The sequence below is a fragment of the Ipomoea triloba genome, chromosome 10, assembly GCF_003576645.1.
Source record: "Ipomoea triloba cultivar NCNSP0323 chromosome 10, ASM357664v1".
Lineage (NCBI taxonomy): Eukaryota > Viridiplantae > Streptophyta > Magnoliopsida > Solanales > Convolvulaceae > Ipomoea > Ipomoea triloba.
This window is the reverse complement of record NC_044925.1, coordinates 19754816-19770579: the sequence shown is the minus strand read 5'-3', so window position 1 is coordinate 19770579 and position 15764 is coordinate 19754816. Positions and strand designations below refer to the sequence as shown.

At 37.3% G+C, this 15764-nt stretch overlaps 1 protein-coding gene across 2 annotated transcripts; it reads left to right on the top strand.

Moving 5' to 3' along the window:
- The first annotated feature begins 5771 nt into the window (after positions 1 to 5771).
- LOC116032084 (pleiotropic drug resistance protein 3-like) lies at positions 5772 to 15300 on the top strand. 2 transcript variants are annotated; one of them, XM_031274487.1, is made up of 25 exons: positions 5773 to 6325; positions 6423 to 6637; positions 7105 to 7228; positions 7745 to 7830; positions 8471 to 8555; positions 8807 to 8966; positions 9056 to 9132; positions 9849 to 9902; positions 10006 to 10096; positions 10231 to 10532; positions 10608 to 10889; positions 10998 to 11311; positions 11501 to 11661; positions 11753 to 11856; positions 11987 to 12140; positions 12221 to 12331; positions 12471 to 12544; positions 12654 to 12986; positions 13085 to 13375; positions 13490 to 13573; positions 13682 to 13815; positions 13911 to 14138; positions 14266 to 14437; positions 14552 to 14806; positions 14902 to 15168. In XM_031274487.1, exons 2-25 carry the CDS (start codon positions 6558 to 6560, stop codon positions 15166 to 15168), a joined length of 4023 nt encoding a protein of 1340 aa, XP_031130347.1. In that variant the 5' UTR covers positions 5773 to 6325; positions 6423 to 6557. The 2 variants fall into 2 exon arrangements, with proteins under 2 accessions (XP_031130346.1, XP_031130347.1); XM_031274486.1 differs by having other exon boundaries at positions 5772 to 6637; positions 14902 to 15300.
- The last annotated feature ends 464 nt before the right edge of the window (positions 15301 to 15764 follow it).

Genomic DNA, 15764 nt, shown 5'->3' with positions numbered 1-15764 from the left:
AAAAGCGGCATCGCTAAGAAGCGGGAAAGTCATCGCTGAAAAGCGGGATAAAAACATCGCTGAAAAGCGGCATCGCTAAAAAGCGGGATAAAAACATCACTGAAAAGCGGCATCGCTAAAAAGCGGGATAAAATCATCGCTGAAAAGCGGCATCGCTAAGAAGCGGGATAAAGTCATCGCTGAAAAGCGGCATCGCTAAGAATCGGGATAAAGTCATCGCTGAAAAGCGGCATCGCTAAGAAGCGGGATAAAATCATCGCTGAAAAGCGGCATCGCTCAGAAGCGGGATAAAATTCGCAAGATTTTTTGTGCCAAAGGCATCTTTTTACCGAGCTGGTGCTTTAACGACCACAGGGGTCTCATCGCTGAGAAGCGGGATTTATAATTTTTTTTGCGACCACAATGGTCATTTTTTCTTTGTGCCAAGGGCATCTTTTTCACCAAGCCGGTATTTGGGCGACCATTTTGGTCTCATCGCGGGAGCGCGGGATTTTTTATTTTTATTATTATTTTTTTAATTATTATTATATATTTTTTTGCGACCACAATGGCCCTTTTGCGACCGCAATGGTCCTTTTTTCAAGTGCCATGACGAGGCATGGGCACACTCAAACAACAAATCCGTGCAGGTTAATCAAACCCCAAACGGAAGAGCCGTTTTTTTTTTTTTTTTTTTTTTTTTTCGAAGGGGTTGGGGGACAAAGTCCCCCACTTTATGAACTACACACAGGGTAGCAGGCTAGCAGCCGTGCTACCCAATAAAAATATATTTATATATATTTTTTTGGTACAATGATCTTATACTACAATTTACATCTTTTGCCTACTTTCAATGTAGACCTATTACAAAAAGCTTGTAGTCTCCAACTCTAAAAGTATTGTAGTTCTAATTCTGGGTAGTGTTTCCAACTTCAGATATAGTCTTTTCATCTTGAACAATTTTTGTTGAAGTCTTCGAGTCTTCAATAGTCTTCGTCTTGAATAATTTTTGTTGGAATATGACGGGGATAAAAAACTATTTACAACAATATATATTTTTTCTCCCACTACATTATACAATGTACACTTTTTTTTTTTTTTTTTAATATAAAAATGCAATGTGGGGGACAAAAGTCCCCCACTTTATAAAAATCACATGGGGTAGCACGGCTACCCCATTCCCATACATTTTTTTTTAATATAAAAAATGCAATGTGGGGGACAAAAGTCCCCCACTTTATGAAAATCACATGGGGTAGCTACCCCATACCCATACATTATTATATATATATATATATTTTTTTATAATAATAATATTATATGGATTAAGAAGAAGAAAGAAAAAACGAGCTTCATCATCTTCTTCTTCGCTGTCTTCTTTGCCGGAGAGAAAGAGACATCACCGGCGACCACATCTCTTTCCGGCGGTTTGTTGGATCGGGTGTTCCTTGAGTCAACGTATTTTCTGAGCTTGGAGGCGACACTCGCGGCGAATGGTGGTGAAGTCGGCGGTCTTCGCGGCAGTGGCGTCGGCGATGAAAAATCCAAGGTTGAGTTAATGGTAGCTGCGGCGGTGNTGATGGCGTAAATGTAAACGGGGGTACGGATTTACACCACGTGTGTTGTTTGATTGTGTATGATGTAGTGTATGAAATGTGTATGCTTGGGGAGGAAAGCTATGGTTTCCTCCCGAGAAGATGAGCCAAGAACAAGAGAGAGAGAGAGTGAGAGTTGAGTGATGAATGGAATCAGGATCCCGAGAGGCAAGGGATGAGAGGGTCTGCCATTACAGTGGAGGGTCAGGTCCTTTATATAGAAATAGAACCTGACCCTTCAGGAATATAATATTCCCCAAAGGTCACTTGCCCTTTAACAATTTCTAAGGGACACCCGACCTTTTAAGGGTACAACAATATACGGACTATACATTATATTTCTACAGTAGTCCCTGGGGGTATTTACCCATCACAAGTCCCCCACTTCTTGAATCTGCGAGAGTCGTCAGGTTCGAGAAGTAAAAAGTGCTCCGGGCGGCCAACTTGTTACAAGCAAAGTCTCCCCGGTCTGAATGCCTTAATAGTCTGTGATGAAGCCCTCAAGTCTGAGTTGAGCATGAGGGGCGTGATTTACGCTGGTTGCCTCGTTAAAAACCTTAGACTAAGAAAAACCCTATGGGAAAAAACCTAGCTAAAGGAAAAAGAGTACAACCAAGAAAGCGTAATCATTTAAGACTATTAAGGGTTTGTCTTGGTTGTTTATGCAGCTTTGATCAGCTTTTCTCGGTTGAATCTTGAGTGATTCTTCATGTCCCGAGAGCTTTTCAGAAATTCATCATCCTGCAAAAAATAAGATAAAAATATGCATGTAATGCATGTCTATCCTGATATGCAAATCCTAAGTTAGTTCCTAACTCCACTTCTATAACTAAAAATGAACCCTCACTCCGAGGGATACCTAACGACTTAATGCACAACTTTGGGGCTGTGCGGGCACCCAAAGCCATTGTACTGCGCGCGATTTTTCGTGCCAAAGGCATCTTTTTTACCAGGCTGGTACGTTGACGACCACAGGGGTCTCATCGCTGAGAAGCGGGATTTAATCATCGCTGAAAAGCGGGATAGATTCATCGCTGAAAAGCGGTCTTGCTAACAACCCCAAACGAAAGTTCGTGCAGGTTAAACAAAACCCCAAACGAAAATTCGTGCAGGTCGAACAAATAAGTGCCATGGCGACGCATGGGTACACTCAACCGGATAAATCCGTGCAGGTTGATCAAACCCCAAACGGAAGAGCCGGAGATTTTTCCAAGTGCCATGACGAGGCATGGGCACACTCAACCGAACAAATCCGTGCAGGTTGGCCAAACCCCAAACGGAAAAGCCGGAGATTTTTCCAAGTGCCATGACGAGGCATGGGCACACTCAACCGAACAAATCCGTGCAGGTTGGCCAAACCCCAAACGGAAGGGTCGGAGAGTTTTTTTTTTTTTTTTCAGGTGCCATGACGAAGCATAGGCATACATCATACTCAACCGGACAAATCCGTGCAGGTCGGTCAAACCCCAAGCGGAAGAGTCGGAGAGTTTTACAAGAGTCTCCTTACAAAGAAATTAGGATACAAAAATCTATCATTTCTAATAAGAGACTACAATCTTCATCTTGGAGTCTTGATCTTTGTTGAAGTCTTCATCTTCAATAATCTCCACCTTCATTGGAGTCTTCTCTTCAATTATTTTCGTAAGAGCTGGTGGTAAAAATATGTTGGGGAAATATCACAGTATACAATGCCATAGTGTGGACTATAATAAGCCAGCTCACCATGGTGGCAGTGGAGTGTTGCTAGGAGGGACCGAAAATCTTCTTCATTGACTAGTACTCCATCTTTCCCATAATTCTTTTTACTGCTTTTCCTTAATTCATTCTCTTTTTTGTCTTTTTCTTCCACCATCTTTTAATTTTTCTTTGTTTTACTTTCTTTCATGCACAGCCACCAACTTTTTTTTTTTTGTTTTCTTTTTAGGATCAGCCGAAAGTGGTTGTCCCATTTTTTTTTCCTTTTGTCTTATTATTCCACATTTTCTTGTCTTTGTCCCGGCCATCATACATGATAATAATAAAAAAATAAATATGAAAAAAGATGGCTTGAGTCTATGCGGACACCACTCCCCTTTTCCCGGAGTTGTTGCAGGTCGACGAAGGCGGATGCTGCGGTGGTGTGCGATGTCATTGAGGTGGCAATGGTAGTCGCTTTTTCCTCTTCCGGCCGGTGGCGAGGGAGCAAGCCGCGGTGTCTGGCGGTGTTTCTTGATCTCGGCCGAGGATTGATGCCGGTTACGATGGACTGCGGCGACTAGCGGGAAGAAAGTGAACACGAGGCTGGGGAGTTGAGTTGTTTTGTAGCGACGATTTGCGGTGATTGGTGACAGCATGATTAGCAATGGTGGCAGTGTCAGCACTGCTGTTATGAAAGTGAGCTGCCCACTTCTTTTCTTCCGTTTTGCTTCAGCCGACAACCCCCTTCCACTTTCTTTTTATTTTACTCCTTTTTCCCTTACTTTCGCCACTTTTTCTTCCATCTTTTGTCCTGTTGCTTTGTCTCTCTCTTTCCCATGAAACACACTCAAATAACCCAATTTCTTTTCCACCCCTTTTTTATTTTTTATTTCCTTGCCATCTTTTACACGGGAACATAGCAGTAGGAGTATATGGAGAAAATATCCCTATATATAATATATAAACCATTATATATTATATAAATATAAATGTTATGGGTAGTTGGGTAATGTGGAGTATAATATATAGAATGAGGCCAAAATAGTTAAAGGGAGAGATTGAGAGAAGGGCACATTCTGACCATTGAAGAATAATGGTTTAGAAAAAGTAGGAGAGAGAAATTGGCTATCAAACAAAAGTTGTTCCCCACTATAGGCCATTATACTTGAAAAGTCACATTCAAACCCCTCTTTTTCTCCTTTCTTTCCTTTTCTTTTTGTCAAGTAGATGCCGACACCATTTTCTATCATTTTTCTTTTGCTTTTTCACACAAACAAAAGTTGACGGCAGTGGGTGTTGCATGTTCCCTTCCGGCGAGCTCTTTCTCCGACGTTTGGAGCAACGAAGCAGCTTTGGCGTATGACTAGTTTGTGACGGCAACAGCTCCTTTGCGGCTTCCATCTCCGATCAACTACTCCGAGCATCTACGATAGTTCCAGGCAAAGGACATCAACGGCTAGTGACGGTGATGGTGGTATAGCGGCGAAATGGTGTTGTTGGAGATGTTATTTCTCGGAACGAGAATAGTAGCGAATCATGGCATCACAAACGGTGGTAGTGACGTGGTGAGGATGGGCAGTCGACGTTGTCCCAACTCCGGCGGTGGGTGCGTTGTTGGTTGGTATCCACCGCCATTAGTTTGGGCCGCGGTTTNGCGGTAGTTGTTGCAAGTAACAGGAGGCACCGGGTTCGACGTAGATGAGCTTGGCTACTGCGATTTCTCCTCTATTTTCTCTTCTCTCACGGTTGTATAGCTGTTGTGGATCGGCGATGAAGCGGCACTGGAGGTGGAGGAGCAACTGGTGGCGATGAAGCAGCTCATAAATTAGCCAGGAAAAGTTGTATTCATTGCTGATCGTAGGGAGGGGAGGCAGATCCCTCCTTATTTCCTTTGTGATGTCCTTTGTAATGATTTGAATAAATGATAGTGTTGTTTTCCTTTAAAAAAATAAAAAAGAAAAAGAGAAAGAAGAAGAAACATTTTCTTTTAAAATTAAAACATCTTCTTAAAATTAAATTACCTCCTACGGTCCTACCTGATAAACAGAATCAAAGAAATGATTTATTTATTTAATTTTTTAAAATTTTTTTTTATACGTATGCACTATATGTATAGTGAGTGCGCGAGTGTTTAGATTGATAGAATATATCTATCTGTGTATATCTCCATATATACTCCGTATGATTTTACAAAGAATCCGTGATGCCATAGATTCTTGTTTCCAGTTCACACTGTATATGAACTATATGCACTATTTTTTGGCACATGAATTATGCAGTTTCCTGAAAGATTAGTTTATTAGAAGGGGTATCTCACGCCTTTAGGGCTTGCGTTTCAAATTTCTCCTCCACCATTCTTGCGGTTTACCCTCTTATAGCGATCCAAAGTGCAATAACACTTCCATAGATTTACACAAATTTTATCAATAAACTGAAAAGAAGTTTGGAAGTTATACCTAGATTTTTGGGTGCTGAAGAACTAATTATAATATTAATAATATTTATATTGTTGGTTAGAATAAAGAAATACGCTAATCTTTAAGTATCTTTGACTTTGAATTTCTGCAGTTTGGATTGTCCAGGAAGGAAGTTCGAACATATTATTTAAAGATTTTTGGGAAGTCAACTATTTGGATACCCTAACTTGATTTGGATAAAGAAGTGCTGCGTGTTCAATTTCTTAATTTCTGAATACTTAATTTTTTAATTTCTGAATATTCAATTTTTTAATTTCTGCATAGTCAAGAAGAAGATAGAAGCATAAATTATGCCGTTATGATGATTTTCATTATATTTGCTATATCAATACCGTTATTATACTGTGGGTTAAATAATGTGTATACTTATGAGTGATGTATTTGCTTACCTCATCAGCTTGTATGATCAAATAGACTAATACCAGACAAAGAGTGAATAGTTTATATTAGACAGGATGATGCATCCCTCTTTAGTTTTCTGTGATATAAATACAAATGGATTTGTAGCTTTGACAGCACCAAAATGGCTCAGCTGGTGGGTTCAGATGAAATTGAATCAATAAGAGCTGAGCTATCAGAGATTGGAAGAAGCTTAAGGTCATCATTTAGACATCGTATCTCGAGTTTCAGAAGTAACTCGGTTTTGAGTTCCACTGCAAATGAAGATGTTTTTGATGAGGATTACTTGTTGCAGTGGGCAGCTATTGAGAGATTGCCTACCTTTGACAGATTGAGATCAGCTGTTTTTGAAGAAAACAATGGAAATGAGGCCCAAGTTCAGGGAAAACGGGTGGTTGATGTCACCAAGCTTGGAACTCTGGAAAGGCATATGTTCATTGAAAAGCTCATCAAACACATTGAGCATGACAACCTCCGCCTTTTGAGGAAAATCAGAAAAAGAATTGACAGGTAAGGTGGCTTCTTTATTATCCTACCTAAACTGGAACCAATATATAAAACAGGCATGTTTGGTAAACAGATGCTGTGCTCTTAAAATTATTCAAACGAGTCTACATATACAATGTAAAAAATATTGTTGCTCATTATGGGCAATCTGAGATTAAACTGACAATGCTAACTTATTTCCTCAAATGCATAGATATTATTTTCTATTGAGATATTTCCTTGATAAGTTTAGTTTTTCCTATTGAAATTGTTCTAAGGTCAGAAACAATAACTGATATTAATATGATATAAATAACTTTAATTTCAGTTAAGAGGCCGAATATACACTTGTTTATGCTTTGTAATTAGGTTGTTTGCTTTCTCAGGCACCTAACTTTATCCACCTTTGTGCTTTAAGCTATCACTCTAGAGTTTGAATCACTTCTAATTTAAGAAATTCAGTGGATTGAGTATTGAATTGATTCTTGTAGAGCCGATGTAAAGTTGCCCTCTGTGGAAGTGAGATACGCTAATCTACATGTGGAAGCAGAGTGTGAGGTTGTTTATGGAAAACCCCTCCCAACTCTTTGGAATTCTTTCAAGAGTTTGATAAAGGTAAGTATTTGCAATTTTTATTTGAGGATAATTATTGTTCTACTCTTAGCCTACATTCTATGGTTATACCTATGTATTGTTGTTTATGCCGTTAGCCTAAATATATGCTAATCTATATGTGCTCTCTGAGAAATCCGGTGGCTCAAACTTTAGTACCAATCTATTTTACATGTTCTGTTTAAATTTTACATTGAAATTTGTTTAGCAAATCCTTATCATTGGTAGCATTTAAGATGGCCTCCAAGATCAATAGTCTTGTGTAGGCAGATTGAATATTTACAAGGAAACATGTTTACCAGTATACTTATTTGATTATGTGTCTGTAATGTGGTCAAGCATCTTCTGGTGCACTGTGAACCTACCACTTCTAAAGAATTTAATGTGGGAAAACTGTGAATCTATTCTCCCTTTCTGATAAATGGGATAAAGTTTGCAACTCTTATTATATAATAAAATTCTATAATCTATCTCTAGACATTTTTTTAAAAAAATTTAGTGATTTATTCTATTTGGCAGATCTTTGTAAGGTTTCCATGTTTGAAGTCTGAAGTGGCCAAGATACAGATTATTAATGATGTAAGCGGTGTCATTAAGCCTGGAAGGTACGCAATTGTAGCATTAGCCTAATCAACTCTACATGAGTTCTTATTAGATCTCTCAATTTTCTTGTTCTAAGGCATACCCACCACTCCAGCTTGATAATCTCCATACTCTAAGATCCAATCTTTTTTATGGCAATAGGATAATTTTACCCTTCTGTATTTTTGGTTATTATGTTTTAAGTAGTTTGCAATTGTTGTATTCTAGTAGAATAATTAGAAATCTTCAAATTGACTGAAGAACTAAGACACTTCTGATTCTTTTTCCTAGTTGTGAATTCAGTTTAGCAAAAATCATTTTACTTACTCTATGAACACACCTTTTTGTTGTCTCTTCATTAAAGTCACTTTACATATGTTGTTCTTGTGAAACTCGTGTTTTAATTCTTAGTCTATCATGCTTTTTATTTTGAAAAATATAGATCGCGTAGGGAGTTAGCAGTGTTAATCTTTTTCCACTTGAAGATGATAATTATATAATGTGAAGATGACAAAGCCTCTTAAAAATTTGGAACATCTTGAGGAAATTATATTCTTCTTCAGAACTCATCCTAGTTATTGAACTAATTCATTTCAAATGTGAAGAAATTGTTGAATTATGGCCATTTCACAAATTACTCAAACAAGTTTGTTGTTATCACAGAATGACTCTGCTACTTGGTCCTCCGGGATGTGGGAAGACATCATTATTGAAAGCACTCTCAGGAAACCTGGACAACTCTCTGAAGGTCTCTATATTTTTTCAAATTCACATAGCATAGCATTAATACAGAGTAGATTGCTCTAACAGCATACTGAAAGCCAGAAATGCAAAACTCACTCATTATGTGGTTAACATAGTAACATTTTCCTTCTGTATGTTGTAGTGCTGGACTAACTTGAGGATCTTTGCTTATGAACAATACTATTATACAGCAGTGTATATTTGTACTAAGAGTAGTGTAGTCTTATTTTATCTGTTTGTTTTTTATTCAATCAGGTTCGGGGAGATATTTCTTACAACGGGCACAACTTACAAGAATTTGTCCCCCAGAAAACTTCTGCATACATTAGTCAATACGATTTACATATCCCTGAAATGACTGTCAGAGAAACCCTTGATTTCTCATCTCGTTGCCAGGGTGTTGGTAGCAGAGCCGGTATGTCTTTCCACTTGTATAAAAAAGTGAACGAAGTCATACACTTATTTCAACAGTCAAATGGAAATAAATGTTTTCTCCCTGTGCAGATATTATGGTCGAGCTAAGTAAAATGGAGAAGGAAGCAGGAATTGTTCCTGATCAGGACATAGATATTTACATGAAGGTAATTTTAGCACAATTCATAGTCCATACCAATTGTCCTTACTCATTTTGATATTATCTGATAGTATGTTTGCTATTATGAAAATTAGCCTCCTAGAATCCTAACTGCTTTTGTATAGATTTCTCGCTTTCATGAATATCGGGATTTAAACCCCTCTTTTTTAGTTAATTTTCTGTAGATTAACACATCTATTTCATTGCTCAGATGTATACATAAGAACCCATTTCTGGGAAATAAAGGGATATATGCTTTACTACTACTATCCCTTTTTGAAAAGAAATTTCAGTCTATGTGACACTTTAAAATAACTCTTGCTAAAATTAGTTTTAGTGGCATTTCATTGTCTTACCAGCTTTATCCATTGGATTAGTTGAAGGTATTTATAGATCAAATGAGTACATATTACAGAAAGTCCACTAATAAGTAATAACATAGCGATCATAATTTCTGCTTATTCATAAATCATAATTAGCTTGATAATTAAGGTTTATACATGATTCAACTTCCATATTCATAACTTTTTTTGGTTCAATTTCATTGCCATTCCTAGAAGCTGGCATGATTGAAGGACTAAAAATGTTTTTTTTTTTTTCTTACATAATGCTCTCTTCCTAACTAGGTGTTCTTCGGGAATTGGCCCGAAGGACATTTTGGGTGTTTCTAGGTCTCTGTTGAAGCAATATTTTTCTATCTTTTAACTTATTTAACTGATACAGGCAATTTCTATGGAAGGACAAAAAACAAACCTTCAGACAGATTACATCCTTAAGGTAATACTTTTTTAAACGATTAGAAAATTATCTTCTTTCTATAACATAAAAGTTAAAACAAAATATATGTTAACAAGCTGCTCTTTGTTCCATTCGAATTCAGATTCTCGGACTTGATGTTTGTGCTGACACAATAGTAGGTGATGCTATGAGAAGAGGTATCTCCGGAGGCCAAAAGAAAAGACTTACAACAGGTACTTATAATCTGTAACCTAAAAGCCTTAATTTAGCCTTACAGCACAATTGCTGAAAGTTTGTATCAGCAGCAAATCTTTGTTCCCAAATTCAAGAAGTGTTGTGTGTATTGAGTGGCATACCAATAATGCAGGGGAAATGATTGTTGGCCCCACAAAGGCATTGTTTATGGATGAAATATCAAATGGCTTAGATAGTTCGACCACATATCAAATTGTTGCTTGCCTTCAACAGTTGGCACACATCACAGATGCTACAATACTAATGTCTCTTCTTCAGCCAGCACCAGAAACATTTGATCTCTTTGATGACATAATCTTGATGGCTGAGGGAAAAGTCGTTTTCCATGGTCCCAGAAGCAACATATTAGAATTTTTTGAAAGTTGTGGGTTCAAGTGTCCTGAAAGGAAAGGGGTAGCCGACTTCCTCCAGGAGGCAAGTTCCTGACAAGTGCTTCTTTTCTATAGTCTGTTAAATAAAATCTCTTTTAACATCTTGCATGTGTTGCAGGTCATCTCAAGGAAAGATCAGGCACAATACTGGAATCGAATTGAGCAGGCATATAGCTATGTTTCTGTTGATACAATATCAAGGAAATTTAAGGAATCTCCTTATGCAAAGAATCTCTTCAAGCAGCTTTCTGAGCCATTTGACAAGTCCAAGAGCCATAAAAATGCTATATATTCTAGTGTGTATTCACTTCCTAAATGGACACTTTTCCGAGCTTGCATGTCAAGAGAATTTCTTCTCATGAAAAGAAATTCATTTATTTATGTATTCAAATCTGTTCAGGTCAGACTCACATTTTTCCTGCTAATCCTCACTTTTTGTGCAATGTTTAATTACAGACTAACTCACTATCAACTACCTGGAGATGACTTTTATATTTCTTTAATGCAGCTTATCATAATTGCATCCATAGCAATGACTGTGTTTTTGAGAACTAAGATGGATGTGGATGTTCTGCATGCAAATTATTATTTGGGAGCTCTATTCTATGCCCTAATTATTCTACTTGTTGATGGGTTCCCTGAGTTGTCCATGACCGTTACAAGGCTAGAAGTTTTCTTCAAGCAGAGAGAATTGTGCTTCTACCCAGCATGGGCATATGCAATCCCAGCTACCATTCTCAAATTTCCTCTTTCTTTGTTGGAATCTGTTGTTTGGACATCTCTTACTTATTACGTCATAGGTTTCAGTCCTGAGGCTGGGAGGTGAGTGTCAATCAGTATACCATAAATTCTTTTTCTTCAATGATGCATAATATTATACCTGTCCGAGTTATTTTCAATATTAACCATGTTACTGATCTCTTTAGTTTTGAATAAAGTGGCCATTCAAATATAACAATGTTTGGCTCTGAGCTTCGTACTCAAGTTCCCAAGTTTTATTAATGTTTTCAGGTTCTTCCGCCAATTACTTGTACTCTTTCTCGTGCACATGTCATCAATATCCTTATTCCGGTTTGTGGCGGCTGTCTCCCGGACAGTTGTTGTAGCTACAACAGCTGGTAGTCTATCAATACTGTTTGTTATGTTATTTGGTGGCTTCATAATCCCAAGATGTAATATTTCCAATTATCACTTTGTTCTCCTTTCATATATAAGATTTTTGTGAGGAGAGGAATAGGACTCATATGCATATGTTTATTGCAGCCTCTATGCCAGTTTGGTTGAAATGGGGATCCTGGGTTTCTCCAGTTACATATGGTGAGATAGGCCTTGCTCTGAATGAATTTCTTGCCCCGCGATGGCAAAAGGTGAGTGCATAATCATATTTGCTCTAACAAAAATATTTCACAAAGATATACGAGAAAGTAAGTAAATTATAATGGTTTGGTTATGGCACAGTATGTTTTTCATTCCTCGTCTGTTCATTAATTCTTGCAGATGCCACCTACAAATGTGACAATAGGAGACGAAGTTCTTGAAAGCCGAGGATTAAACTTTGATGGCTACTTGTATTGGGTGTCAGTTGGTGCTTTGTTTGGTTTTACAATATTATTTAACCTTGGTTTCATATTAGCCTTGAGTTTCCTTAAACGTAAGTTCACATACCTATTGTACTTGATGCGAAACTGCTGAACAATTTTAGTATAGTTATTCAATTTCAATATCATACAGCCCCGGGTTCACGTGCTATTATCTCAAAGGAAAAATTCTCCAAAATACAAGGAAGTGGAGAATCACTTCATGAATCACCTGTTGAAAAAACTTCTGAGTCTTCTAATCCAGGTTTTGCACTTCTTCATTTCTTTTACTTCTTTTCAATTGCATTACGATTAAACAATGGCCAACAATTCATATTTATTTGTTTAGTAAATAGTAACTTTTCCCTACCCTTAAACAAGTCTATCTTCTTAATCTTCTGCAGGCGGAATGGTTTTACCTTTTCAAGCCTTAAGCGTAGTTTTTCAAGATGTTGAATACTACATTGACATGCCTGCGGTAATGGCACATGCCACTCTCATTTGACAATGGATTGTATGTGGAATTGTGGATAGATCATTAAGGCCAAATTCATTGGTTAATTTAATCCTCTTATAACTGTTTTTAGGCAATGAAGGAACACGGTTTCACCGAAAAAAGACTTCAACTTCTTTCCGACATCACTGCTGCACTCAGACCTGGTGTTCTTACTGCTCTTATGGGTGTCAGTGGTGCTGGAAAAACGACTCTTCTTGATGTTCTTTCTGGTAGAAAAACTAGTGGTATAGTGGAAGGAGAAATAAAGATTGGAGGGTACCCTAAAGTTCAAGAGACATTTGCTCGAGTTTCTGGTTACTGTGAGCAAACTGATATACATTCTCCTCAGATTACAGTAGAAGAATCAGTTATCTTTTCTGCTTGGCTACGGCTTCCTCCAGAGATTGATTCCAAAACCAAATCTGTATGGCTGGCCATTTCTATGCTACATATGGATTGTTCTATTCTCTTCTTAACCATTTTACTTATATAACTCCAACACTATTGCCATTGTCTCTGTAGGAATTTGTGAAGGAAGTCATTGCGACAATTGAACTTCACGAAATAAAGGACATGTTGGTTGGCATGCCTGGTACCAGTGGTCTTTCAACAGAGCAACGGAAGCGGCTAACAATTGCTGTGGAGCTTGTTGCGAACCCCTCAATCATCTTCATGGATGAACCTACAACTGGACTTGATGCAAGGGCAGCTGCAATTGTGATGCGGGCTGTAAAGAACGTGGTTGCCACAGGAAGAACAATTGTATGCACCATTCACCAACCGAGTATTGATATATTTGAAGCTTTTGATGAGGTAAGTAATTGTTAATAAACATATATAATTTAGAAAGCATGAGAAGATGAAAATTGGTTCCTTTGAATTTAATACACTTGTTCTAATTACATATTTGTTTCTACTATTCTTTAGCTTATTCTCTTGAAAACCGGTGGGAAAATGATCTACTGGGGACCGCTGGGTCGGCATTCTTGTAAAATGATTGAATATTTTGAGGTCAGTTTGCCTGATCAGTCATTCAATTCATCTCAGTTCACTTTCCATATATGCTTTTGCATTGGACATTTACTGAAAAAATGATCTACTGGGGACACTTCTTAACAGGGTATCTCTGGTGTGCCAAAAATAAAGGATAACTATAATCCGGCAACGTGGATGTTGGAAATCACTTCAACATCTGCAGAAGCTGAACTTGGCTTAGATTTTGCAGAAATTTATCAAAAATCTTCTTTATACAAGTAAGTATGCCCAATAAAATGTTTCAATTAGTTCCTAAATCATTCTAAAATAATATTTCTCTATTACAAGTACACCTGAACATTGTTGGCTGTAGAGATAATAAAGAGCTTGTAAAGAAGCTTAGTGTTCCACCTCAAGGCTCAAAGCAGCTGCATTTTCCTACGACCTTTTCACAGAACGGATGGGTCCAATTCAAGACCTGCCTCTGGAAGCAGTATTGGTCTTACTGGAGGAGTCCTTCGTACAACTTGGCACGGTGCATTTTTATGCTCATCACATGTGTTATTTTAGGACTGTTGTTTTGGGATCAAGGGAAGAAAATGTAAGCATACTATACTATCAAACCATTTATTACTAAATTCACTGGCCCAGAATTTTAGTATAGCTACTCAAAGGAACTATGAATTCTATTTTATTTATTTATTTTTGTTTTCTCATGGGATTAACAGCGACAACCAGCAGGGCTTGTTCAATATACTTGGTGCAATATTCACTGCAGTAATCCTCTGTGGGATAAACAACTCCTCAACAGTTTTACCATATGTCAGCACAGAGAGAGCTGTCTTGTACAGGGAAAGATTTGCTGGGATGTATGCTTCATGGGCTTATGCATTGGCACAGGTATATATAAATACCTAAACACGCCAGCTGAATTGGACATGATTTTCTAATCTACTACTCTGACAGCTTCTTATAACATTCGATCTAATGTAACTCCTAATTTTGATGGCGTAGGTTATCATCGAGATTCCTTATCTGTTTGCTGAAACAGTTATGTTCACGGTTATCACATATCCAATGATTGGATACTACGGGTCAGCATACAAGGTTTTCTGGTACTTCTATGCCATGTTTTGCACGCTGCTGTACTTCAATTATTTGGGAATGCTGCTTGTTGCGATGACACCAAGCTTTCCCATAGCTGCAATTTTGCAATCTGCTTTTTACTCCATGTTCAGCCTGTTTGCTGGATTCTTGGTTCCTAAGCCAGTGAGTACCTCAAGATCTCCAGTTTACTTTCTATTATAAGAAACTTGCTGATATTACTGAAAATGGTCATTTTATATATGTTCAAAATCTTGCAGCAAATACCCAAGTGGTGGATCTGGTTTTACTATCTAATGCCTACATCTTGGTCCCTAAACGGCATGCTTTCTTCACAATATGGCGATATAGAGAAGGATATCAAGATTTTTGGAGAAAAGAAAACAGCTGCAGCCTTTTTGAGGGATTATTTTGGATATCACCATGATGAATTACCCATTGTGGCTGTAGTGCTGATTCTGTTCCCTCTTGTTTTTGCCTTTTTATTCACACTTTGCATTCAGAAGTTGAACTTTCAAAGGAGGTGATGGAAATTGAAAATTCTGGCTGGTTTATGTTTATGCAGAAAAACATGTTAAAAAATCACTTTTACTATGTTGTTTTGAGGGAATATTGTATTTTCAATGGGTGGATATGAAGATATTATACAGATTTGTAGATTTCTTATGACTCTTATGTTTCTTTTGGAGTAATACTCCCTCTGTCTACTGGACACATTGATTAGTTCAGAAAAAAAAAAAAAAAAAAGTTTCTAATTTTTGTTTCCTTTCCTTTTCTTTATCTAATTGTTGGGAGTAATATTCCCTAAAAGTGGCTTCATTTTGTCTTGTTAAGGGTGTGTTTGGTTCATGGGTTTACACACTAGGAATGAGAATTAAAATCATAGTTAGTGTTTTGTTGACAACTTTTTAAAACACATTATACAATTTGATTACCCATTCAATTAAAAACTTAATTCTCTAATTAAAATGGGTATCATTCCATATTAATGGTAATATGATTTTTATGTTTGGATTATTGCTTTTAGATTTTTTGTTTTGATTTTTTTTTTTCATATTGGTGTTTTGGATGTCATTATATTGGATCAATTGACTTAATTTTTTTATTTTTTAAAACCTTTATT